This window comes from Dama dama, chromosome 23 (assembly GCF_033118175.1).
Source record: "Dama dama isolate Ldn47 chromosome 23, ASM3311817v1, whole genome shotgun sequence".
Classification (NCBI taxonomy): Eukaryota; Metazoa; Chordata; class Mammalia; order Artiodactyla; family Cervidae; genus Dama; species Dama dama.
The window spans coordinates 79,048,104-79,074,300 of NC_083703.1; the positions used below are offsets into that span (position 1 = coordinate 79,048,104).

A 26,197-nucleotide genomic window follows, 5' to 3' on the forward strand; every position below is an offset into this window, starting at 1 on the left:
ATTTACTGAAGATGTGGGGTTTCGAAAAACTAGTGAATCGGGATTTTTCAGCCTCAGCACGATTGACTGAGGCTGGTTTAGGGGTCAGCTCATTCTCCGTGGGGCTCAGCTGGTAAAGAATCCACCTGCAATACAGGAGGCCCTAGTTCGACCCCTGGGTCGGGAAGATCCGCTGGAGAAGGGATCGGCTGCCCACTCCAGTATTCTTGGGCTTCCCCGGTGACTCAGCTGGTAAAGAATCCACCCAAAATGTGGGAGATCTGGGTTCGATTCCTGGGTTGGGTAGACACCCTGGAGCAGGCAACAGGTACCCACTCCAGCATTCTGGCCTGGAGAATCCCATGGACAGAGGAGCCTGGTGGGCCACAGTCCATGAGGTCACAAAGAGTCAGATACAACTGAGCGACTTTCACTTTCACTTTCCAGTCTGGGCGTGGGGCGGGGGCGGGGCGCCAGGCGGAACTGTCCTGTGCATTATGAAGGTTTAGCAGCATCTCTGGCTCCGCCCACAAGATGCTCCCCTGTCCCACTCAGTTGTGATGACCAAAAATTGTCTCTGGACACTGTCAAATGCCCTCTGAGAACAAAATCAGCCCCCTGGGATCATCCATCATAGAACTTTCCTGCCCTCTCATCAGGAAGCGTCCTCCATGGACCCCTCCCAAAGCCCTGTTACATCTGCAAGGTTAATATTGACCTCTCTAGGCGTCCTAGGATAGTGCTAGTGGTAAAGAACCCATCTGCCAGTGCAGGAGATGTAAGAGACGCAGGTTCAATCCCTCCGTTGGAAAGATTCACTGAGCTAGAAAATGGCAACCTATTCCAGTACTCTTGCCTGGAGAATATCACGGACAGGGGAGCCTGGCGGGCTACAGTCCATGGGGTCGCAAAGAGTCAGACCCGACTGAACAACATCCAGTAGCACTGTCTAGCCCACAGGCTATGGAAAGTCAGATAATCCAGGAAGGACTCATATCTCTCAAAATTTTAAATTGCATTGTAAAGGCAGTGTTATAATGTCTTTCTTCAAGGTCATCTGTTGGGGCAGAGACCACTTGCTCTCCACCCATTATCCCTTTCCCTCTTCAGTAACAGAATCTGTTACCTCAGGTGGCAACAAGCCCACCTGAGACCCACGCTTCCCAACCCCTTTGCAGATGAACGCAGCCACGTTACTAGGTGTGAGTCAATGAGAAGTAAACAAAAGTGTGGAGAGGACTTGCACAAAGCTTCCCAAGAGGAAGCTAATGGGGGAGAGGGCCCCTTTCGTCCTGCCTTCTTTCTTCTTGGAATTATACTGCTTGGGATGTGGATGCAATGGCAGGAGCTCCGACAATCATTTTGGGTTCTGAGGTGATCCTGAGCGGAACAGGAAGAGAGGAGGAGCCTGGATTCCTGATAACCTTGTAGTATTTTGGAGGACCCATCTCTAGACTGTCCCCATAAGAACATAAGCTTTTGCGTGTTTAAAGCAGCTATTTTGGGTTTCCGGCAGATGTAACCTAAGCCTAACTGAAAGACCCATCATCCCACCACTCCATCATTTCCTCCACACCTTCACGTCCCCTCGACTGCCTCTCAGTGGGAATAAGATGACCATGCTTAGGTGAACCTCAATTTAAAAAATACTCAGTGTTCAAAGAGTAAATGTATTGCTGCACAAGGCTTCATAAAAATTGATTTCTCTTAAGAGCCAGTACTGAAGTCAATCTGAAAGTGCCACAGACAGAGAGTCAAAACATCCAACCGCTCAGAAACATTTCAGGCAACGACACTGCAGGCAGTCTGCTCGCCCTCTTAGGCACAATTGGAATGAGTGTCTAGAGAGGCTGTCTGTCTGACACATGCAGGAGTGACGATGGTGCTCGCTAGAAATAAAATCGCTGCTTACTTTCTGTCTGGTTTCCGAATTGCTTTTTCCTGGTTGAAAGGTGCCAGGCCTGGCAGTTTTCTAAAAATTTAAAACTCAAGTCAACAAATATTTGTTGAGTACTCTCTATTCACACACACAAAAAAAAGCCATGCTAGGGAAAATTTGTATAATGGGGGATGCTATAATTAATCATCATCATAAAACAACAGAACCAGCTAATGACGTACTGAGTGCTTGTTACATATTGGGCATTGTTCAACAGCTATCAACTCATTCAATCCTCGTGGCAACCCTGCGAGGCAGACACTATTATTTTATGAGGGAACTGAGGCGCAGAGAGGTTAGGCACACAAGGTCACACAGCCAGGAAGGGAGAAGTGAGGGTTCCAAGCAGACGGGTCTGCCTCCGAGGTCCACTCTCCTGACCCTAGAGTGACACTCTGCTCCTGCTGCCTCAGAGAGGGGGAGACCCACCAGGGGCCACACGATGTCCCCAGACCTCGATCATTCTCTAGCCATGTTCCTAAGCTGTTACTGGGCCATTAGTTACCAAATCTTTCTGTTTTAAAATGTAACTTGTATTTTTACTTGTAGAAACATTTTTAAATAAACTTTACATTTTTTGCATAATATGTAGCTATACAAATATTTATAGAATGCTGTTGTTATTGAGTCCCTAAGTTGTGTCCGACTCTCTGCGACCCCAGGGACTGCAGCATGCCAGGCTCCCCTGTCCTTCACTATCTCCTGGAGTTTGCTCATACTATATGTATACCATAAATAGTTATACAAACTATTATGTATAAGAATAAATAAACCAAAAGGCTATATTGTACAACACAGAGAATAGAGCCAATATTTTATAATAACTATAAGTGGAATATAACCTTTAAAAATTATTAATCACTATATTCCTATATACTATATACCTATAAAGCATATAATATTGTACATCAAATATATCTCAATTTTAACATGTCAAAAAAGAATTAATAAACTTGAGTTAAAGCTACTAGAAATATTTGGATATACAATAACGTTCTTCAAAATTCTTCAGTAGAAAATGCTGACAAAATGTTGATAGTTGTCAAGTGATGAGTATATAGGGGGTTCATTGTACCACTCTCTCTAATTTTATATATGTTTGAAATTTTCCATAATTAAAAATTTTTAAAGAATAAAAATTATTAATTAAACTTTATGTCTCTACCACAAATAGGAAATCAGGATCACCAGTCAGCAATCAAAGGTGCACATAAATGCCCAGCACAATAAAGGTGCCAAGAAACCAATTAGAAATGCTTTTTCAAATGCTGATTAAGTACCACAGAATTCATTGACTAGGAAGCCCCAGGGAACCCCAGTTTGAAGAACACTAACTGACGGAGAAGTCCGTCAGAGGCAGTGCTAGGGAAAGACCAGGAAGACCTGGAAGCCAGGCGATCATCAGGGGACTGGCTGAAAATCTACCTGAATCAGCGCCGGACACAGGAGAGGCTCAGCAAACCTTTTGCTCAAGGAGCTGAGAAGCTCTGTAAGGAGAAAAGGTACCACGGCCCAGCCTGTGTGCTAGCAGAGGGGTCCTGTGTGCGGAGAAGGAAGTGGAGAAAGGAAACCCACAGAGGTGTAACACTGATGCATGTTCCTGTAACCAAAAGTGCCCGTTTTTTCAGGGAGCCATCTGCCAGCCTGCCCGTCTTCCTTACTCTGCGTGTGCACCTGCGGGGTCTCCAGGGTGGGCCAGTTCTCCATGGGAAACACCTCAGTTTGTAGGGTTTGCCAGTTTCCATGGTGTAAATATTCCCACCATGGCTGATTTCAGTTGGTAAAGAATCCGCCTGCAGTGCAGGAGACCCCACTTCCATTCTGGGTTGGGAAGATCCCCTGGAGAAGGGATAGGCTTCCCACTCCAGTATTCTGGGGCTTCCCTTGTGGCTCAGCTGGTAAAGAATCCTCCTGCAATGCGGGAGACCTGGGTTCAGTCCCTGGATTGGGAAGATCCCCTGGAGAAGGGAAAGGCTACCCACTCCAGTATTCTGACCTGGAGAATTCCATGGAATTGCAAAGAGTCAGACACGACTGAGTGACTTTCACTTAATGGAAAGTTACCGGATTTGGGAAGGGATGTTCAGTGGTGGACCCTACCCATGATTTCCATGGTAGGGAGACAATGGATGTAAATAACCTCAGGGGTATAGGTTATAGGAAAACATAGCAGAATCCTGAAAACTTAACAGTGGACTCCCATAAACCAGTACAAATCAGCAGGGGCACCCCTGGGTACACACGGGTCTCTACACACATCTGTGCACATGCATAGCTGCTCATGCATCCATCTATCCACTTCTCATTCTTGTCCCACCAACGGGCAGCACGCACACAGGCTCGCCCCGCCCCTCTCTCCAAGAACGACCTAAGGATCTCTCTAGGTCTGGCCCTGTCTCCCCGCGGCCCGCCTTCCACACGCAGCTCCACAAACGTCCTGCTACACCAGCCTGGGCTCCGCTCGGGCCGGATCCGGGACCCCGATGCTCCGGGCTCCTTCTCACCCAGCAGGAGCCTGGTCTTTCAATCCGATCACACACGTCTTCCTGTCTAGACAAGGCCGCTGGCTGCCAGGGCCCGGGAGTGAATGAATTCACAGCCCTCCGCACCCTGGCACCGCCGGGCGCTGGCGGAGCTCCGGGGGCTAACCCCGGGAGCCCAGGGACCCCCACTCAGACCCGGCACAGCCCCCCGGGCTCGTCCAGGAGCCGCAGCGGAGACTCCGGCCTTGGCCAGGGGCGGGTTCGCGTGAGCGCAGCCGGGCGGGTGGCGTGCCACCCCCGGAGAACCGGGCGCCAGCACCGCCAAGGGCCATCCATCATCCTCGCGCTGAAAAGTGGGAAAACAAACAACAAAACCCGACCCCGCCTCATTTAATGTGAACCAAACACAAAAGCCACAGGAGAAAGGCTTTCCTCTTTGCGCTTCCCTTTTCCGGCCCAGAAACACCAACAGGCCAAGATAAGGGCGGCGTGGGCCGCCCCCTGGATGGTTTCAAAGGGTTGGCAGCCACCCACCCCCAGGCCCACTCCCATGGCTAATGGCCTCCCCCGCCCGCCAGAGCCCCGGGGGGGAGGGGGAGGCGGCCGAGGCCCCATGCCAGGGGCTTGGAAGAGGTTTAAGGCTCGCGCTGCAGAAGGGAGGAAGCGCGGCCTGTCAAGAGGCCTGATAAAGCGTCTCCTTATCGGGAACTCTGCTTTTAACTGCATCCAGCGAGCGCTGGGGCTGGGCCCCTGTCAAGGTCAAGCGCCTTCCTTTCATGTCGCCCCGTGTCCTCCGGTCACCACCGTGTCCGCGGGGGCACGGAGTTGGAGCATCGCGTGCTGGTGCCCTCAGTTTGGGGCCAGGGTGCTGAGCCTGCAAGCCGGGGCGTCCGGTGGACTGCGTGGCATTTGCAAAGTCACCCAAAGCTTCTGGGCCCTGGATTTGTCATCAGGAAACCAGAAGAAGGGATTTCAAAGCAGTGGAAGCCAGCAGTGTTGACCAGGGGCGGGGTTGGGAGCTGGCAGACCCAAGCTCGAGTCTTGGCTGTTGAACTTGCTGGCTGGTGACCTGGGACCAGCCACTCAGACCCTCCAAAATCCCGTCTGCCTTGTAACGTGTGTAAACGTGTGTAAAATGGAAACAGCGCCTGCCTATTTCATAGACTCTTGAGGAGGAAATACGTTGTTACACACACGGACAACTTACAGCCATGTCAGTACAGAGTTAAGTGCTCAATGCACATTAGGCATCCTCTTCACTGTGTTTTCACGGGGCTGTGGTGGACACGGGGTGAGGTTTAGTGGCATCATGTCATGTCTGAATGATGGGAAGTTAATGATGTACCAGAGAACCTGCGTCCGTCTCACAGACCATTTGGCTCACCTTTCCACCTTTTTCGGGGGTGCCGCCCCAAGTGGACACGGTGACCACCCTCTCGCAGCAGGAGAGAGCCTCCCATCATGGCTCTGGACGCAAGCCAGCTCCTCCATCCCAGGCAGCTCTGCAGAAACAGCCGCCTGGCCCAACGCCCTGAGAAGACCCGGCCGAGCCGGCCCCTCGAGAGGTCAGTGTGCAGAGGCAGCACCGAGTCCAGCTCAGTCCACGCACGGCCCCTTCGCCCGTGCTGACGTCGGCACCAGGATGTTCTCCTACCGGGACGGGCAGAAAGACCGAACAAAGAGCCTGGCCCGGAACCCGGCAGCTCTGACTGTCAGCCTTCTCAGGCCCCATCTGTGTATCTGAGATTCACTGGGGCTACAGAGCACCGCCCCATCTGTACAAGGGGAGAACAGACACCCGCCTCAGGTGTCCCCACTGCCTCGGGGATTAAATAACACATGCAGAGAGCTTCAGAACAGCTCCCCGCACACAGTGAGTGCTCCGTAAACGTCAGTTACCATCGCCCATTTCAAGTCTTTCTCTAAGGCAGGTCAGTGTCATCATTCATTCATTCGGCTCCTGAGTCCTCAGAACAGAGAGGAAGGGATGGGGCCCACGCTGCCGCCCAGGCCAAGCCTGGCACCAGGCACTGTGACGCCCCCGGACGGCAGCTCAGAGAGGCAAAGTAAGCCGCCCAAGTCACCCAGCTCGGAGGCGTTACAGCCGGGAACCAAAGGCGAGTCCAGAGGCGTCCCCAGCCAGCTGCTCTTCTGCTGCACCGGCTCCTCCCATTTCCTCTTTGTTGAAAAATCGTCCTTTTACTTTCAAGTGGAAACGCAGCACACACCAGTGATTCCCCTCCACTTCACTCTTAAGAGATTTGTTATTTCAGGCCCCAGAGCCCTTTCCTTTGCTACCATTTTCAGACCTCTGCTCGCTCCGGCAGCAGCCCGCCCCAGCCAAGAGCTGAACACCGCTCCATCTGCGTCCAGAGACTGGGGGGACCGTGAAGGGTGAGGGGCTGGAACTTGGCCGCCAGCGGAGAGCCCCCCGGGCCCCCAGCCCCGGTCCCCTCACAGCAAGGAGGAGATTCTCACCTCCCGCGGCAGGGAGGCGAGAGGCCGAGAAGCCAGAGTTTGCCAAGAGGACTTCTGGAAGGAAAGGGAAATGAAGTCTGTTGAAAGAAGGAAACGCTCACTCTGACTACTCAAGGACGAGTGAGGCCCGGGAGGACGCCCGGACGCCCAAGGCCTCTGTTCGTGGAGAGAGACGATGGGCGAGAAGACGGCCACTCGCTGGACCGAACGCGACTGCGAACGGGGGCGCCCACCGCCCACGAGCGAGCCACGCGGGGACAGGAGGCTGCACGGGGACCCAAATGCACCCCGGGACCCAGCAGCAAGTCCAGAGGCTTCCCCGGCCTCCTATCCGGGCACTGGGGTCTCGGAGCTAACCTCCCGGCAGGCAGAACGAGCCCTCACCCAAGTCTGCAGGGCCAGAGCCCCAGCAGCCCCAAAGCCTCCTTTCTGATGCGGCTTTGAGTGTGCCTCATACGCCACTCAAAGCGAATGCAGTTTCTCCATCATTTCAGGGGTGAGGAGACACAAATCCCATCTTCAACGCGCAGGATGAAGCTGGGTGCGGGGTCAGAACCGTAGGGCGCATGGGTCCTGTCGGGTTCAGCTTCATCCGGTTCTGAGCTGGGATTTCCTCTGCTCACTGGCAGACTGCAGATAAAGCCTGCAGCCCTTGTTTTTAGCAAGCGTGGGATTTGGAGGGGCCGAGGGAAGCAAACTGGCTTCCTGTCCTCAATCCGTGGGGTTCAATTCCGTTACTTTCTGTTACTTTCTGAGCTTGAAACCCATGATAAACACACTCATCCCAGCTCCCACGTGCAGGAACTCATATCAACCACGCTGGCCAGGCTGACACCCCAGCGTGTCACTGATGAAGAATTTAATTCACATCTCAATTATCCTTCCTTGAGCCCCATGAAAAATCTGTGCAACAGAACAGACCCCAACCCCTCGCTACTGAAATTAAGAACAACACTGTCATTTTTATTGAGGGCAAGTTCAACTTTATAATTCAAAGTCTCACTTCTATCTATATTTAAAAAAAAAAAAAAGACTTTGACTAAATCCAAAGTCTTTTTTCCCTGAATATTCATGGAAGGACTGACCCTGAAGCTGAAGCTCCAAAAATTTGGCCACCTATTCTTGGAGCTGACTCATTGGAAAAGACCCTGATGCTGGGAAAGACTGAGGGCAGGAGGAGAAGGAGATGACAGAAGATGAGATGGTTGGATGGCATCACTGACTCAATGGACATGGGTTTGAGCAAGCTCCAAGAGATGGTGAAGGACAGGGGAGCCTGGCGTGCTGCAGTCCATGGGGTTGCAAAGAGTCGGACACGACTGAGGGATTGAACAACAAAAATGCTTAGACATGAAAATCAGTGAGACCTGGGAACTTCTTTCCAAGCATTCCCCACAACCAGTAACAAATCCCTGCCCAGGGTCAGCAACAAGGTGCCCAGAGGAACCAGGCAAGGACTTGAACAAACACATTGGACCTGGTTACAACTGGGGGCACCCGGGAGCCCAGCTCTGACCTCAGTGGAGGGCAGCCACCCCCCAACTCCTGAGCACTCTGACCACACAGAACGTGGGCCCAGTGTTGCCAAATCATCTGATTATTAACACCAGCCAGAGATCCAACCTTTTCAGAGAAATCTCCGAATCTATAAATGTTGGTAACTGGTGTCAACTTGACGTCCTGAGCTGCTAAAACCATCTGCGGACAGACTCGGGCCACGAGCTCCAGGACCATGTGCCGTCAATTCTGCACACTTTCTAGGCTGTTCCTGAAGCCTGGAACATTCTTCCCTCACATCTCTCAACACCCCGCTCAAATATCACCTCCTCCAAGAAGCTGCCCCAGATTTTCTGAGCAGAGTGAGTCATTCAAACCAGACCCTCACCACCTCCTCCCTCTAGTACATCCATATCTGCTTTACCCTTACCTTCATAAAAAAAACCAATAATAATAATAACTAACATCCATGGGACTCATTCTACCAGGCGTTCTGCTTAATGCCTTACAGTCATCATCTCTTTTCCCAGCACCGTCATCATTCCACTTTAGCCACAGAGAGGTTAAGTCACTTGCCCAGCGTCACACAGCCAGTAACTGGCAGAGTCAGGGTGCGCACCCAGGGCTCCAGACTCTGTCCCTCCCCCTATTAATGCTTCATTCAACGGCCTCCCTCAGACCTCCCGTTTTCCCAAGTCCAGTTCTCCCAGCAGACTGAGCGCTCCTTGAAGGCAGAGACTGATCGATTCCTCTCTCCACCCCGAGTGCAGAGCTGACACGTGGTCAATATTTGCTGACTGAATGAAGGATGCTGCCCGACCTGACCTTCCAGATACCCCTGGAAGGTTCTGGGGGCGGGCGTTATGATGTCGTCCCCTAAGACGTACGTTGTTCTCAGCAGCTAGCTGGGGGCTGGCAGATGGGCCTAAGAGGTAAGGAACCCACCCCCCAACTGAAAAATGTCACTCCTGTCCCAGCCCAGAGATGGGACTCAGGTTGTGCCTCTGCCTGAGGAGAGGGCGACAACCCGCCCCCAACCTCATCCCCCACTGGGGATCGAACGTCAAGGAGCAATTCTGCTTCCCCGACAAGAGAAACAAGTCCACCAAAAAATCAGACACACACCAGCAAAATGCGTGGGAGCAGGGCACACGGGTGCGGGCCCAACAGGAAGGGTACACAGACTCTCCAGACACACTCTGGCAGCTCCCGGTCTGATCCCCTTTCTGTACAACCAGTCCTCGGTAGAGACGCCTGGCTGAGCCCGAAACCAGCTTTAACCCGAGCCCAGGAGCCCACATTCGACGCCTCCCGCACTGGGCAGCCACGCCGAGCTTCCTGCAGCTCCTTCCATCTGGCCGGACCCCTCCCCCTGCAGGACGGGCTGAGGAGGGGTCATCGGAACAGGAAGAAGACGGGGTGAGATCTGGGAGGCGGCCTGCGTGGACAGGGCCCTCGAGGCACAGTAGACAAGCCTGCTGCCTTGTTCGGAGCCGGAGCCCAGGAGGCCCGATCCTAGCACAGCCCTGAAAGCACGCGTTCAAAGTTAAAGTTAGACTCACGCAAAGCTGCAGCCCCCAGGGGAACTCGGGCTCCACAACAATCCTCCCTTTGACTAAAAACCACAAGGAAACACCCACGGCATACTTCTCGATTAAAAAAGGAAAGTGAAAAATAAGGTTTTTCTTCTTCTTCTTCTTCTTCATTATAAAACTAACTTGTGCCCATTCCATCAAGTCCGCACTTCTGTTCGCCTCCGGGGAGCCCCAGTCACGCTGGGCAGGGAGACCAGGGGCGGCGGAAGCCTGGGCACGTCCCAGGGCTCTGAATGGGTCCTTCTTCATTGTGGTCACTTCCTTCCTCTGCTTCCTTCAGCACAGCAAAGCCACCAAGGGACCGCCCGGGCCAGCACCCCTGCCCCCCGGGCATCATCTGTCCACGGGGCCAAGGCCAGCTGGGGCTCACCAAGGCCCCTGAGGGGCAGCAGCGATGGTCCCTCAACTGACGCCCATGCCCATTAGGTGCCTCTGAGTGACAGGCACGGTGCCAAGGCCTGGGATGGAGCTGTGATGGAGGGTGGGCGGATGGGAGGGAGCGGTGGGAGGAGAGGAGGGAGGAAGACTATCTCAGGCTATTAAACCATCAAGAGAAAGGGAGCGGACGGCAGAGGAAAGAAAGAAAGTGAAGTCGCTCAGTCGTGTCCGACTCTTTGCCACCCCGTGGACGGTAGCCCACCAGGCTCCTCCATCCATGGGATTCTCCAGGCAAGAGTACTGGAGTGGGTTTCCACTTCCTTCTCCAGGGGATCTTCCTGACCCAGGGATCAAACCGAGGTCTCCCGCCTTGCAGGCAGAGGCTTTACCCGCTGAGCCACCAGGGGTGGCAGAGGAAGAGGGTAGCTGTTCTGACAGAGGAATCAGGGAAAGCTCCTTAGTGGTGCCCAGCAAAGTGAGACTGGAGTGAAGCAGAGAGAAGGGCCGTGTGGACATCTGGGAACGTGGAGAGCAAGTGCAGAGGCCCTGCGGCAGGACGTGCAGAAGAGCGAGGGGCCAGGAGGGTGAGAGTGGCAGGCGTCAGGACAAGCAGAGAGGCAGGCAGGGAGCCGGGGACACAGGGCCCCGCAGGCCACGGTAGGGAGTCCGTGTGAACCGGGCGGGAGGGGACACAGCATGACTCAGAGCCGGGGAGGGCTGCAGACCCATGCACGCCTCAAGCAGCCCCTCTGGCCGCTGTGTAGGGAGCAGACTGGCCGAGGGGCACACGCGGAGAGCGGGAAGCAGTCAGGAAGCCGTAGCTGCCACCCAGGCGAGGGAGGGTGAGCGCCCCGGGGGGCAGAGGGGAGGTGGGGAGTGTGGCGGGGCCAGGGGCCCTCAAGTACCAGCATCACCCCCCCTGGCACAGACACAAAGGCCTGTGACGGATGCCGACAGGCAAGCAGGGTGCTGAGAGAGGCGCACGAGAAGGACAGAAAGATCAGAAATCGGAAACAGTTCCACGTTCTCTCAGCATAAGGCTTACCCTGGGCAAGCCACACATTTCTTAGGGCTCAGCTTTCTCATTATAGTACCCAATTTATAGGGGACTATGGGTAAGGCAAGGTGAGACTTACTGCCTGGCATGGTGTACATGCTTGATAAAAAATACATTCCCAACTTCTGCTTTTAACACTCCAAGTGGTGGCTCTGCCGATTTAGTCACTGAATAATCTTTATAATTCATATCATCTCTCTGAGCCTCCATCTGATAAACACAAGCCAGTGATGATGGTACCGACCCCAAGTACGCAGTGTGAGATGGAATGAGACATTAACTGAGCAAAAAGTTTGGCCCTCAGTAAAACAGCAACTGAGGCCCTCAGTGAAATGGTAGCTGAGGCCCTCAGTGAAATGGTAACTAAACCTCTCAGTAAAATGGCATGAAGCCGACACACCAGTCATTCAGCTAGATGATTTCTAAGTCTCCTTCTAGCTCAAGGATCCCCAACCTCTAAACCAGTCAGCTTCAAGTCCATGAATGAGTCAACTCTGGAGGTAGGAAATGATGCAAGTGATGCAGGCCCAGGTGACAAAAAGCTGGAGCTCCCACCTCCACCTCAAAGCGAACAGAACTAAACGCAGGCACTTCTTACTCAGGTGACACCTACTGATCTGAGTCACAGACTCACGTAAGTGTAGGGGTGGGAGGGTGCTTCCAGAGCAGCGCCCCCTGGTTCAGAGCCAAGGCGCCCACGGCTCAGAGAGGAGAAGCGTGCGGGCGGGGCTGCACACTCAGGCTCGGGCAGAGGTGGAAGCTGACGAGGCTCCCCGCCGGCTGGTGAGAGGGCAGAAGGAGAAAGCAACAAAAACCGCACGTGGGAGAAAGAAAGGACTGGAGAAGGGAGGCCTTTCAGACGAGCAGAAATGCCCTTCTTGCCACCAAGAGGTAAAGTCAAATGTCTTAAAGGACCAGGTAGTATATCAAAGGCTGATGAATGTCCCTAACTGAAAGATACTCACACTCAGATTTTTCCTCTTCTTAAGAATTATATCACCAGGGCCATCGCTAGGTTGCCTGGCGTTCTTGTACAAATTAGGAAAAGACACCTCTCCCCGTGCACCCTTAGAAGGCATGTGTCAGGACACTGTCTTGACAAATATGCAAATGTGAATGGGTGCCCTTGTGCAGTGCACAGCCTGTGCAACTGTGCCCAATGACACAGAAGACTTCCCTGGGCCGTGACTTGGGGACCTCTGTCTACATCCCATGTTCATATAAAAGGCACTCAAATACCACAGCAAAGGTCATATGCAGGGGGGTGGGGGGAACATGTTCACTATTAATACTTAATTCCTGATCAGAACCCACCTCTGAACTAATGTCCAAAGTGGATACCAAGAAGGCTCCTGCCTCAGGGCCTTTGCACTCACCGTTCCCTTCCTCCAGCAATTTCCCTCAAGACAGTGACACAACTTATTCTCTCCTTGACTCGAAAATCTGGTTAAATCTCACCTCTTCAGAAAGTTCTTCCCTAGACAGCATCTTCACCAACTCACTATCATCTTCCATCTCCCATCCTGCCTTATTTTTCTTCTTATTGCTTTTTTTTTTTTTATCACTAGATTTATTTGTTTTGCTGTGCGTCTTGCTTCATCAGAACACCAACTCTGTGAGAACATGGGATTTTGTCTGTTCTGTTCACTAATCTATCCCCATCTCCAGTCAGCAAAGTTTTGCCAAAAGGACATGAATCTTCAGGGGATCTTATACAAGGCAGGTTCCAACTTGGCAGACTGTGGAGAAACCTGGGACTCTGCATTTTGAACAAACCCCCTGGGTAAGTCTGTGCTATTGGTCCATGGACTGAACTGAGTGAGGAGAATCCAGCATGGAGCCTGGCGTGTGGTGAAAGCCCTATCAATGTTTGTTGAATAAATAAGAGAGGCTGGAAAACCACTCAATCCCACTCCATGCTTTTCTCCCTACTTTTTAACCACGCCATCCTGCCCACACTGATACCATCCATAGCTTTTATTGTCAATGTATCATTTTTGGATGGACAGAGAAAGGATACAGGCATAGATGTGGGATACAGCCAGCGTAGGCTGATGGAGTCTTTTACATCACTATTCCTAGCGACAGGTAAAGCCAAGGCTTAACGAACATTTACTTGAGGCAGCTTCCAAAACTTGTATTCATTAGGGAAGTATTTACAGTTTGACAATAAATGTTAAACTAGGGAGATGTAATTCCCTTAACAGCAACCTAAGTTTGAATGAAAGAGGTCTATTTGGCTAAATAAATGATGCCAAGAAGATCTACCCAGCTTCACTTCCTACTCGGAAAATCAAAATGTGATGCCTTATTAAGCTCCACAGTAATAATGGCCTTAATCGAATCGTTTATTGGCAATTTTAAATATGCAGGGCATTCTGCCAAGCCCTTTATAAATTACAACACCAGTGATGATGGCAATGACAACACGGACGGACTCAACCGCCTCCTGAAGGACCCAAGAAACTGGCGACGCTGGCGCCTCAGGGAGACGGGGTGCCCCGCCCCCCGGGTCTGAGCAGGGAGGTAAGTCTTGTCCTGTGCGTCTCTTGTATCTTTTGAATTCTGCATCATGTGAATGCACTTCCTTCCCCAAAAGTGAGTGATACAGGAAACCAGAGCTGGCTGTATTCAGCACTGTCTCACACATGCTCATCCCCTCTAGATCCTGACAGAGAAGTAACACGCTGCCCAACTCGCCGTGAGGGACCCTGAGGCCCCAGGGGTCAGCTGATCCTTGTTCAGTCACACCAACTAGTGTGATGAGAACAACCCACGGTGGGCAGGAACCCAGGTGTGAGGAGGGGCGAGGCGCTGCCCAAGACCAAGCGCCCTGGCAAGGGGAAAATGTGTCTTCATGTGCAAACAGACTAGATTTATTTCCTGATTTTTTTTTTTCTCCAAAATACTTAGGCAACAACAGAAGCCCCTAGGAGCAACCTGGAAAATTATCTCAGGATCATCAGAGATTTCTAAGGGTGCAGGCTTTGGAGCTAGAGCCTCCAGGCTCAGTTCAAGCTTCACCCACTTCCTGTGTGACCTTAGGTAAGTGACTTAACCTCTCTGTGCCTTCAGGTCTTGCCTGGAAATCATGGCGGCACTGTACCCACTTACACAGGGAAGGCGCGTAAAGCAGTTCCCAACCTTACTTGGCTCTTAGCTGTTTTCCCCCGGAGAGCCTGAAAATAAACAGAGACTCAACAAAGGAAGGGGCAAGGCAGGAGCTAGGTGCTACGCGCCTAAGTGTGCAAGCCTGGGGGAAACACCAAAGCGATGAGACTGGTTCTCTCCAGCTGACAAGGGGGCTTTCTGCTTTCTTCTTTATATATTTTTCAAATGCTGAATACATACTAAGATAAGAAAAATAACAGAACAAAAATTACATATATATGACTACACATTACACATACCTGATGCACATAAACACATATATACATATAGTATACATATGTGTATTTATACATTTACATAAAAATATTATATCTATGTACATACACACACACACACATACCCCGACAAAAACTTTTTCAAACCTGAGTCAGAATGCTCAGAATCAGCCACGCCTAAGCAGTGAGCCTGAGGACCATACACAGCAGGGGAAATAGTTTGGCCAAGGAGCCCGACAGGTATGCTTTCAGATTCAGCTCCAGGACTTCCCTGGTGGTCCAGCGGCTAAGAATCCAGCTGCCAGTGCAGGGGACACAGGTTCGATCCCCAGTCTGGGCAGATGCCACGTGCCGTGGGGCAACGAAGCCCATGGGCCACAACTACCGAGCCCGCATGCCCTAGAACCTGTGCTTGGCAACAAGAGAAGCCCCCTCAGGGAGACACCCACGCCCCACAACCAGACGGAGGCCTCCACTCACTGCAACTGGAGAAAGCCCAAACAGTGCAACCACAGCCACAAATAAACTTTAATATAAATTCAGCTCCACCATATCTCAGCTGCACAACCCTGAGCTAGTCCTCTGACCTCACCCAGGGCCCCTGCCAGTAAATGATGAGCACGCGTGTCATCGTATCATCAATATCGAGTTCATGAAACCAAACTTCCACGCGAGAAGAAAAGGCTCCCTTCTTTATCCTAACAGGATGGCCCAGAGGAAGATAAATAATAACAGGAAACATGGATGATGCACACACGGGGAGTGCTCGGTGCATGTCAGGCCCTGTTCTATGCATCTTCCCATCTTAAGTCATTTATCTTTGCAAAAACCCTAGGAAGCAGGCATTAGTATCGCCCTCTCTGCTAAGTGGTGTGACCTTTGGCCTCAGTTTCCTCATCTGTAAAGGGGGTTAATAGTACCTCCTGCAGGTGGCACACAAGGGAAGCTTGGTCAGAGTCACTAGTGACCGTCTGCTCCCTGGGGAAGGCACTCAACACCTCCAAACTTTGTTCACAGGGTAGGGACAGCATGCCTGCCTGAGCCGCTCCATGCGACATGCCTGTTACATAGTAAGTGCTCAATAAACAGACAAGATTATGGGCAGAACCAGCCCACAGTCTTCTGGGAGGCTCAGAACAAGCAGCTCTAATCTCCACGCCGTCTCCCAGGATTCAGAGGATGGCTCTCCTTCCAAAAGGCAGCACGGACCAGGGGCTCAGTGCGGGTTCCGCCTGTATACCTCCTGTGTCCACATCACAGCCGCCACTCACTGGCTGGGTGACATCAGCCAAGTTGCCTGCCCTCTCTGTGACCCAATGTCCTTGTCTGCAAAACAAGAGTCATCCTACCACCCACACTCCACGGCGTGGCTACAAAGATTAAGCAGCTCACTCGCAGGAGAGTCCCCAGAAGATGCTCAGCACACGCAGCCGCTATTGTTCTATCCCCGCCCGGCCCTCAACAGGGACCCACAGATTTGTTCCTGAACAAATGAAGCTTCCTCTCTGTGTTCCCACTGGTTGCCAGACGCACTGCAAGCACCGTTCTCTTTCTGGAACAGTTAGTCCTTCAAGATCTGAGAAGCCTCTGTTCTCTGCTTACACTGGGGCGAGGGGTGGGCGAGGTCTGCTGCTCACCCATGATCATTTCTATCATCACGTGAGCACCTCGTGCTTCCCTCGGTGTTTCCCGTCTGCAGTCGGGGGGCTCCCCGCACCGTCCAACCCCACGCCGCCCGCCTCCAGGACCCTCTGCTCCCCACCTGGCTCATCTTGGAGGCCAGCACCTGTCTCCCTGCTTTTACAAGGCCTACAGGAGCACTCCAGCCCCCGCCAAGGTCACCAGGAGGGCTACATCTGGCCCACAGATACACTTGGTTTGGTCTGTACTCTTTTATTTAAAAAAAAAAAAAAAAAAGGCTTTAATTAATGGCCAGTGTTACAATCAAGAGCCTGGTACACAGACAAAGGCGGGGCGGTGAGGAAGGCTCCTCCTAAAGCTGGCCTCAGCATCCCCACCCCACCCCACCCTCACCTTTAAAGGAAAAGGCCGGGTCAAGCCAGCCCCAGAAGGTCACTCCCCTCTTAAATCAGGAGCATCACAGTGGTGGGGGCAGGCCTGCTCAACCGTTGGGGCTCCAGCCTTCCCCAAGACTACAGCCACACCGTGCCTCCTGCCTGTGACCCGTGTCTCAAAAAAAAAAAGAAGAAGAAATCCGACTAGCCTGACTTTCACAACACACTGAGAATCCAACCACTTCCCAGATCTCCCACCCCGCAGTGCTGGTCCGCTGTGTCGCGTGGACCCCAAGGCTCCAGCGTCTCCCTGCTCCTCTCCCAGCCGCGCAACGGCCGGTCCTCAGCCGCAGCCGGAGGATCCCGCGTCTCCACCTTCCTGCGCCTGAGTTTGCAGGGCCCCAGGCCCGAGTCTGCGCATCCTCTGGGCCCCGCCCTCTCCTCGCGGGTCCTGACTCGGCCTGGCCTGCCCTCCCCACGCAGGCCTCCTCTCTGCCGCAGGCCGCACCCAGCGTGGCCCTGGTCCCCTGGAGCGCGCACCCCCAGAAACCTGCGCCTTTCAGTATCAGGGCTCAGATGCTGCCTTCTCAGGAAGGCCTATCCAACCACGCCCACTTCCCCACCCCCCGGCAGCGTTTCCCACAGCACTTATCACCTTCCAACACACTACTGAATTTTCCTATTTATTAGATGTATTGTTTATCTCACTGCAGCCAGAAAGTCAACGCCACGGGGGCAGGAATTTGTCTCTGTTTCGGTCACGGCCGTATTCCCAGCGCCTGGAACGGGGCCGGGCACCTGGAAGGGGCCTAGTGATGAATTCCGAGCAAAGGCATGAGCAAGATGAGCCCCTCCCCTGAAGCTGGAGCATCGGTTTCCCTCCGCGCCTTTCCTTCCCCAGAAGGTCTGACGGAACCTCTGTCAAGCAAATGCAGCAGCCCTGATCGAGACAAATTAGCCTCAGCAAGCCCTGCTTCCTGTTCCCCGAGCCAGCCTCACTGAGCACAGAGTTTTATGAGTCAACAGAAGCCAATACGCCCAGCCGAATGCCAGAGAAGCGAGGCTCCCTGTCACGACTCCAGTTTCGCCCGGTGAGGAGGAAACCCTGTCTGGCTTCTTTCTCCCCTGTCTCAGATATAATTTAAAGTGAGTCGCAGCGAGGACAAAAGCCCAAATCCAACAGGATGAAAATCACTGTCCTGTAATCTGTTTTAGGAGATGAAAGCTTGGAGACTTGACTGGCCTCCTCTGGGCTGGGAAGGCGGCAACTGAGACAGGTGCGGCCCGGCCTGCAAAGCTCGGTCCTGTTACCCAGGACAAAACTGAGATCAGGTTTCTGCATCTGCAAGGAATTTCTCCTAAAGGAACTGCCCATGTTGTTTCCATATGTCTGAACATCTGTTGGAAAGAATCAGGAGTATTGTCTGTGGAGGTGTGTAGTGTGTTTAAACAGCCTCGGATTTTGATTACTTTCTAACAAAAAGGATGGCTTTCCAATCCTTCTTCCAGTTGAAAGCACGTCCCAGAGAGTGGTGAAAATAACATTTATCGAAAGCCCCCACATGAGGATGGATGAAGAAATTAACTGAGTGTCCTCTACGGGGAATTTCTAACACAGGATTATGGCGAAAGGGTCTAGAAGCAGGCAGGGAAAGGATTACATGACAATGGCATTATACAGGCAGCTCTCAACTGGGGTATTATGAGCTCCCATCAGCTAAAGAGCCAGGGGAACACTTAAAGCCCAACCTTACAAAGCTGCCTTTGAATGCCAGTTTTGTCCACCCAAGGACCACTGCTTCCTGTCCTGAAATAGAACGAGGAAATGATGGCCAGGTTCTACCAAAAGGCATGTGGCTCTTTCGAGGTGAACTGAGTGGTTCCCTTTCTCTGATCCCTACAGGTCAAAGTCAAGTCAAAGAGCTAAGATACCCAGACTCCTCAGAAAGAACCATAAACTGGCTCTAGTTCCATGGGATTTAGAGCTTTCTAGGTGAAACTTCCAGGCTCATACACCCAACCGCAGACTTGCCATCACTGCCTGGATGCCTCAACAAGCCCTTCCTAATTCCCTCACCCCACAATGAACTTGTAATCTTCCCCTAAGAAAATTACTTTCACCCCAAGTCTTCCGGAGTGGCAGATGACACTTCCCCTCTACCCACAGCTAAGCCAGCACTGAGTCCTGAACCTCACGCCATGGAACCCATTCTGTCCCCTCCCAAGGCCACCTCCCCATCCTCACCACCTCGGCCTTCCAGCTGGCACCGCCGCAGCCTGTGAAATCCGCCTCCCTGCTTCCTCCCTTAGAGGAACCCTGTCCTTAGAGGGAAGCCCGAGCGATCCCAAAGTATTCAATCAGAATCGCCTTCCTTCCCTGCTCAGAACTCGCCACTCCCTTCCCCTTGCCCTGAAATAAAACCCCAGTTCCTCATCTTGGCTTGTGAGTCCTGCCAACAATCACCCTCTAGGCTAGTCAAGTGACACTGGCCTTCCCTCGGGTCCTCAGAAGCTCTTCCCTGCCTCAGGACCTTTGCATGCGCTGTGTCTTGTACATGGAACACTCCCCCCGCCCACCACACCAAAAGAGACAGAGAGAGGATGGGCAATACTCCTCTCTTTGCTGGCTCAATCACCTGCTCCAGGCCCGAGGTGGTAAGTCACCTCCGTAGGGAGATCTTCCATCTAACGCAGATCACCCAAGTAGTGGTTGCTTGGCACAGCTCGTTCTGTCTCAGCAGTCACCCCCAACTTGCACATCCAGCAGATGAACTCCCAATCAGCTGTCACCATCTACCTTGAGGTCCATGGTATAATCCCAGATGGCCTCATCTGGCCTGCCTGACCCACCCACATCTCCGCAACAGTCACACCAAACCATCCTGGTCTGCTTGGCACGTCCTGCCCACCCCCCCGAGTTCCACCAGGGCACAGACCTCATCCATCTCACACCCATCAGTACTTTATCAGTGCCTGGCACACTGCAGGTCCTCAACAAAATATTCACCGAATGAATGAGTCATGAGATCTGAAAAGCATTTAAAGTTTGGAGCAGACTTTCTTCCCAGACCAACTGACATTCAAGAGAGAGAAAAGACAAAAGAAAAAGAGAAAACAGCGGAACAGGGCATGTGCTTAAGATTTGCAATTTTATATTTAAAGAAAGCGAAAGAAATGCCGTGCACTCATTTTATTTTCATATAAAGAGGCGCATAAAACCACTAGGCGTACAGAAAAAGTGATTCTATCGTGTGGCAACCAATCACTGAGAGGGAGGAAAGGGAGCCAGGGCACAGTACAGAAATAGACACGGATGGAAGGAGAGACACAGGCAGAGACCAAGAGAGAGGCCGGCAGAAGCACCTAGGCAAGGGACGAGACAGGGCTCTCCTGGGACTGGAAGGGCGAGCCTCCAGGGTTTGACAGAGGTTTTCACACCTCCTTAAAGGTTAAGAGTCCTTGTCTTCTTAAAGCCCCTCTTTTTTTCATTTTTCAAAGAGGTTATTAAAAAAAAAAAAAAAAGACTTCCTATGCTAAAACAAATCAGGGGTTAGCACATTTCATTTTGAAGAAAACCCAATCTATTCAAATGATTTAGAAAAAAAAAAAGCTTCACTTTGTGTCTTTTGAGGATATGGCTATAAATTTTTAAGTCATACTTTGGGTTTTCAAAGTAAGGAACCAGGAGAGGGGCAGAGGGCCTTCCCTGACGGAGCAGTGGCCCCACTGTGGGAGGTGGGGTGGGGGGGGCGCAGGTTTGATCCCTGGTCATGGAACTTACTATCCTGCCTGTTGCATATGTGGCCAAAAAAGATGGATCCTGGGGAGCTGCTGGAAGGAGAAGCGTGAATGCCAGGCACGGTGTAGAGGACATCTTCAGAACTGCATCTACAGTCCACTTCCTTTTCTGGAACTTCCCACGGCCCCAGCCCTTAATGAATGGGTGAGCAAAGCCTTGCACTGCATATGGTCTGACCTCTCTGGCCAAGCTAACTGGACCAGCGGGTGGCACCCTCCCTAATCAGAGCCAACTAGAATATCCCTAAAGGTCAGGATTTGGACTCCAACAAGCTGGTGAGGGACTAGAATTAAGACAACATAGAAAAGCTGACAGGCAGGAGGTGCGGGCATCTTTCCACCAGGTCTTCTCTGTCTGGTGAGAACGAGGAGGCAGGGAAAGTTGGTCTGCAGAGATATGTGGAAGATGAGAAAAGCTGTCTAGCAGGCAAAGCCAGACACCAGAGTCCAAATTCTGAGTCCACCATTCGAGAGCTAAGACCTTGAGTAAGGTCCTTCACATCTCCTTGACCTAACTGTAACTACTTCCTGGGGCTTTTCTGAGGATTAAATAAGTTTAATTTAACTTAACACAGACATCACTTGGAAAAGGGTCTGACACGCGATAAGTGCTCGCTAAGTGTTAACTATTATTTGCATCATCTTGCTAAACTGTAAGCTCATGGGGGTGAGGGTTTCTGGCTGTTTCGTTCATACCATATCCCAGAATCTAGAACCATGCCTGGAACAGAGCAGTGCTCCACAAACACTTGTTGAATAATCAGAGTGCAAAGATACCACACGGCCCCTTGAGGACAGACACCGTGAGCAGAGCCTCCCAACTCTTCTTGTTTCTTCCCTGCTTTTCCTGCGCCAGGCTGAAAGCCAGAGCCTCCCCCTGGTTGACCAGGCTGCCCACGCTCCGGCCCCCTGCTCCCTCCCCCTGGCCCTTTACAATCCAGCTACCTTGGCTTCCTCATGTTCCTCTGCCGCAGCTTGCTTCCTTCTGCCCCCGGGCATTTGCACCCGCTGTTCCCACCACGCATCCTCAGCCCTGGTCTCATCTTCAAGGACATCTTACCAGGGAAACCTTCCCCTGTCTACACTGACTTCTCCATCTTACGCGCCCAGAGCCTCCTGCACGCTTCCTTCCTGCCACTTGCCACAGTTTGCAATGTTATTGTTTGCATGATTATTTAAGTCAGCAACTTTATACCCCCAGGTCGTGAGCTCCATAGAGAAGAAGACCATAGCTTCTCTCTCAGTCTTTACTGAACCTCAGCATTAAGCAGATGGCAAAGGGCAGGTGCTCGGCAAATTCCTGCAGATTGTGTCCACCTGTTACTGGACTGACTGAGCAGAGAAATAAACCTCAGACTCGTGACCATGAGCCCAGGTTCTTCTTGAGCTCAATCTCCTGACCTGACTGTATGTAACTCCAGTAGGCTCCTTATACCTCCCCCCTTGCTCACTGGCTTGGAATGAGTTTCTCTGTCCGTTACAACCAAAGGCTTTGACTCCAACATACCCTTCCACTGCCTCCAGGCCAGGAGGTTCTTGTCCTAGAGCAGATAAGCCTCACTTGATAATGATATGAAGATTTTATTTTCCAAAATTCACTTTTCAAGCATGATGGAGCAAATAATACCAGACCAGCCCTACCATCATAAACAACTATAAAATACAACAAAGGTTTATAAGTCAACTGCTTTCGGGGTGGGGGGAGGCAGTTAGGAGAGAATGGGTATGTATGGCTGAGTCCCTTCACTGTCCACTGAAACTATCACAACATTGTTAATCGGCTACATTCCAATATAAAATAAAAAGTTAAAACAATGCTGAGTATATTTGAGATCGAAGGTCATGAAAGGATAAAGACGGATGTGCCTTTTCAACCCAGAGAAAAGATAAGCCAACTGCTTTCAGGCATTAGACAGCAGGCAGCATACGACCGTGGTCCATGAGGGAAAGGAAACACGCGAGGTGAACCCATGTTCCCTGCAGCTCTCTGCCTGGGGACACTTTCCTTCCCACATCCAGAGCGTGGAGTTCAAACAGAACACGGTGGTCCTTCTGAGCAAGGGGTGGGGGCAGGGTTCAGAGTCCCAGGCTGTGGAAGCAGCTAGAAACCGTGGGTAGAGCATCAGAGAGGAGGAAGGGGGTGGGGGGTTCCCCAAGTCCATGACCAAGGGCTGGGCTGGGCAATCACAGGGGAAATGTGCAGGGTTTACCAGAAAGAGGAAGCCATAGGGTAAAAAGGGAAACAGAGAAGCTAGAGGTTCGGCGGAGCTGGAGGATCGGAAATCTAGCCCATCAGAGAGGAGTGACCTCCCCAAAAAGCATCCGAGAAGACTAGGCCTTAAGAGTGAGGTCATGTCTTAGAGGAAAGCCTACTTTGGACCTGCCTTCACACAGTCTAAAACCAAGTCTGTGACTTCCCTGGCTGTCCAGAGGTGGAGAATCTGCCTTTCAATGAAGAGGACACAGGTTCGATCCCTGGTCTGGGAAGATCCCGCATGCCTCGGGGCAACTAGCCCATCCCACAACTACTGAGCCCACACTCGAGAATGCTGGAGCCCCAGCTACTGAGCCCACACGCCTCGCCTAATGAAACCCACGTGCCAGCGAACCCACGCTCCACCACAAGAGAAGCCACAGAAATGAGACGCCCGCGCACCGCAACTCGAGAGTGGCCCCCGCTCTCTGCAACTAGAGAAAAAAGCCGGCATGCAGCAACAAAGGCCTAGTGTAGCCAAAAATAGATAAATAAACAAAAACTTTTAAGTAAAAATTCAAAACCAAGCCTCAACTAGATCCACAAAAGAAGGACTTCAGTGGCTAACCCAATGAAGCTGAACGGTATGGGGAACACCTCGGGCTTTGCACAGGTCCACCATAACAGAGTAAAATCAAACCTGTGAAAGTTCAAAGTGACTGGCCAGCAGCTGAACTACCTTTAGAGGAAGACAGCAAAAGCAAGAGTCTCTACAACGCCCAGGACACATCACCATCCCAGTATCACTACACAGTTACTACACTTATCAATTATCAATTACTACAATTACACTACAGTGAACAATTACTAGACGTGCAAAGAAAGAGGAAAACGTACCAGGTGGTAAATGAAAAGAAGCAGTGAACAAAACAAATCCCCCCGCAACTGTGATGTTAGACTCCAAACAAACAGCCACCAGGATGTGGAAATTCCAACTGGTATCACCAAGTCCTTACCCAGGCGTACACACTCAAAGCTGCCTGTGGAAATTTTAGGGTTTTAGCTTTGTACGTTTGCTTTTTGTCTGAACTGTATTCATATCCCGCAGCTCCAGGAGATGCTCGAGAATCTGCATTTTTAACAACTACTCTCAAAGGTTCTGAGGCCCCGTCAGATTCTTAAAACAGAACACCTGGATAAGTATTTTGCCTTCACTTACACTCTGCCCTCACTTTATACTTTTAAATACTTTGCCTTCACTTTAAGGCAAGTTAAAAAAAAAGAGTTAAATTAATTTAGATCTATTAGGCTTCCCCCATGGCTCAGAGGCTGTGTTAAATGTACGAGTTGGCAGGCAGGCATCAGTCAGCAGTTGCTGGTTAACCAGACTATACAATTAAGAATATTTTAACTCTGATCATTTTGGAGGGAAATGAAAAAACAAAACAAAACAATTCTCTACTTATTTTGAAAAAATATCTGAGGTTAAATCAAAAGCCACAGACATAAAAGATAATGATTAAGGAAAAAACAATAGGACATGCTCTGGGTATAATGTAAAGAGAAAAAAAAAATCAGAAGTACAAGCTACTGTAACATCAAGTATATGAATGTACAGTGACAGACATTGTTATGTTTGTGAATAGAAAACAGCCAACAGGAAACATATCAAAATGGTAAAAAAAAAAAAAAAAATTTATTCTAGGTAGTTGGACTGTGTGTAGTTTTAACTTTTTCCCACTTTTCAATATGCTGATTTTCCTTAATGGACTCTCACCTAAAATTTAAACACAAAATGATGGCTTCAGAAACCTTCAATCCAGACACCTCTACTCAACTATAGTAGTTTCTCAATCAGAAAGAGAAGGAAGAAGACAGCATGAATATCACTTCAATCCTTATGCAGGCCAGGAAGACTTTTTTCCTGGCTCCTGAGTGGCTTTATTAGCTTCCGACACTCAATCTCAGACTTCCCATCCCTTGGAGGAATAGGAAGCTGAGACACGCACCGCAGTCTCACCAGCACCAAACAGCCCAGCAGAAGCGAGCGGCCCGGTGACCCAGGAGGACACCAGAGGGAGGGGACGCGAGTCCATACCTGGACGACAGGGTGGCCACCCGTCGGAGCCTTCACGGCCCCGCGGCTGCCTTCCGTCTCGTAGTGCGCCCGGTGGTGTGGCTTGGGCTGCACCTCGATCCGCAGCTCGTAGGCGCCGGACTGGTGGGAGAGCGGCCACTCGAGCGGAGGGAGGGAGGCCGTCACTGGGATGCTGGAAGGAAGAGCAGACAGAAGCGGTCAGGTGCGCGGGGAGCCACACCCGGTCACCCTGCACAATAAACCTGAACAGCCCCTTTCCTGAAAACCATCCAGCAGGCCCACGGTAAAATGCTGGCTGCTGGGAGACACACGTTCCTGAGACATGATGGGCCGGGTACTTCACAAGGTACAGATCTTCCTCCTCTGTTTTCTCTCCCGTCTTGATGAAAACGGAATGACTGACGTCTCAATTTCTGAAGCTAATTTCATGACATGTTAGTCCTAGCATGTTTCTAACTGCTGCAACTTCTTTTCCTCTGGGAATTTTGAAAACTATCACCTCCCACCTCTAAAGGATAGCCCTTAGTCAGGATGTTTTCTTTTCCCCAAAGGAGTAAGTGTGGGACAAGGAACTCTGTAACAGAAATCAGGGGTCCCATTGGGTCACTAACCTGCCGTGTGACTTTAAGTAAGCAACTTCAACTCTTTTATTCTCAATCTCCTATAACCACAAATGGACTAGATGGCATCTGAAGTGCTTTTCCAGCTCTTATTTCTATGTCTGATTATCTCAATAAAAATAAATTTTGAAAGAGGCCATTCCCAGTCATAGTCATTACTTCTCGGGTCAAGTGTAGAACATCTGACCACAGAGAGGTGTCCGGTTTTGGCATGGATGAGCCAAACCATTCCGACTCCCTACAATTAAATGAGGACTACAGGTCAAGAGTAAGGCTGGAATTACACACCCAAGCTCAAGTCCCAGCTCCATCTCCAAATACCTGTGTGGCTTTGAGCAAATACCTCTATCTCCCTAGGCCTTAGCTTCCTCAACTATGAAGTGGGGACACTGAGATCATAGAAAGGGCTTATGCACAATAAATGCTCAGTAAATATCAGCTATAATTATTTTTCATGTAATATATTGTATATTTCAAATAAACGTTACTTCCTGTTGACAATCTGTATTAATGGTATTGGTAGTGTCAGACAATCTGACTATAGTATTAATCGTATTGAAAGTTGTAAGATCTTTGAGGTCAAGCCATTAAGTTTAATTTTACTGTAAAATCTCAACCCTACCCAGCACACACAACAGGTACTTGATATGAGCTTGGAATTGTCATTGAAGAGATGACTG

The 26,197-nt window shown here is 51.0% G+C and overlaps 1 protein-coding gene across 5 annotated transcripts in view; it reads right to left on the minus strand.

The window, feature by feature from the left end:
- NFATC2 (nuclear factor of activated T cells 2) overlaps positions 1 to 26,197 on the minus strand; it is a 158,910-nt gene that overhangs the window by 93,246 nt on the left and 39,467 nt on the right. For all 5 annotated transcript variants that reach the window (XM_061127517.1, XM_061127520.1, XM_061127515.1 and 2 more), the window contains exon 3: positions 24,898 to 25,069. In XM_061127517.1, coding sequence (XP_060983500.1) covers positions 24,898 to 25,069 — 172 coding nt within the window. The remainder of the gene's footprint in view (positions 1 to 24,897; positions 25,070 to 26,197) is intronic.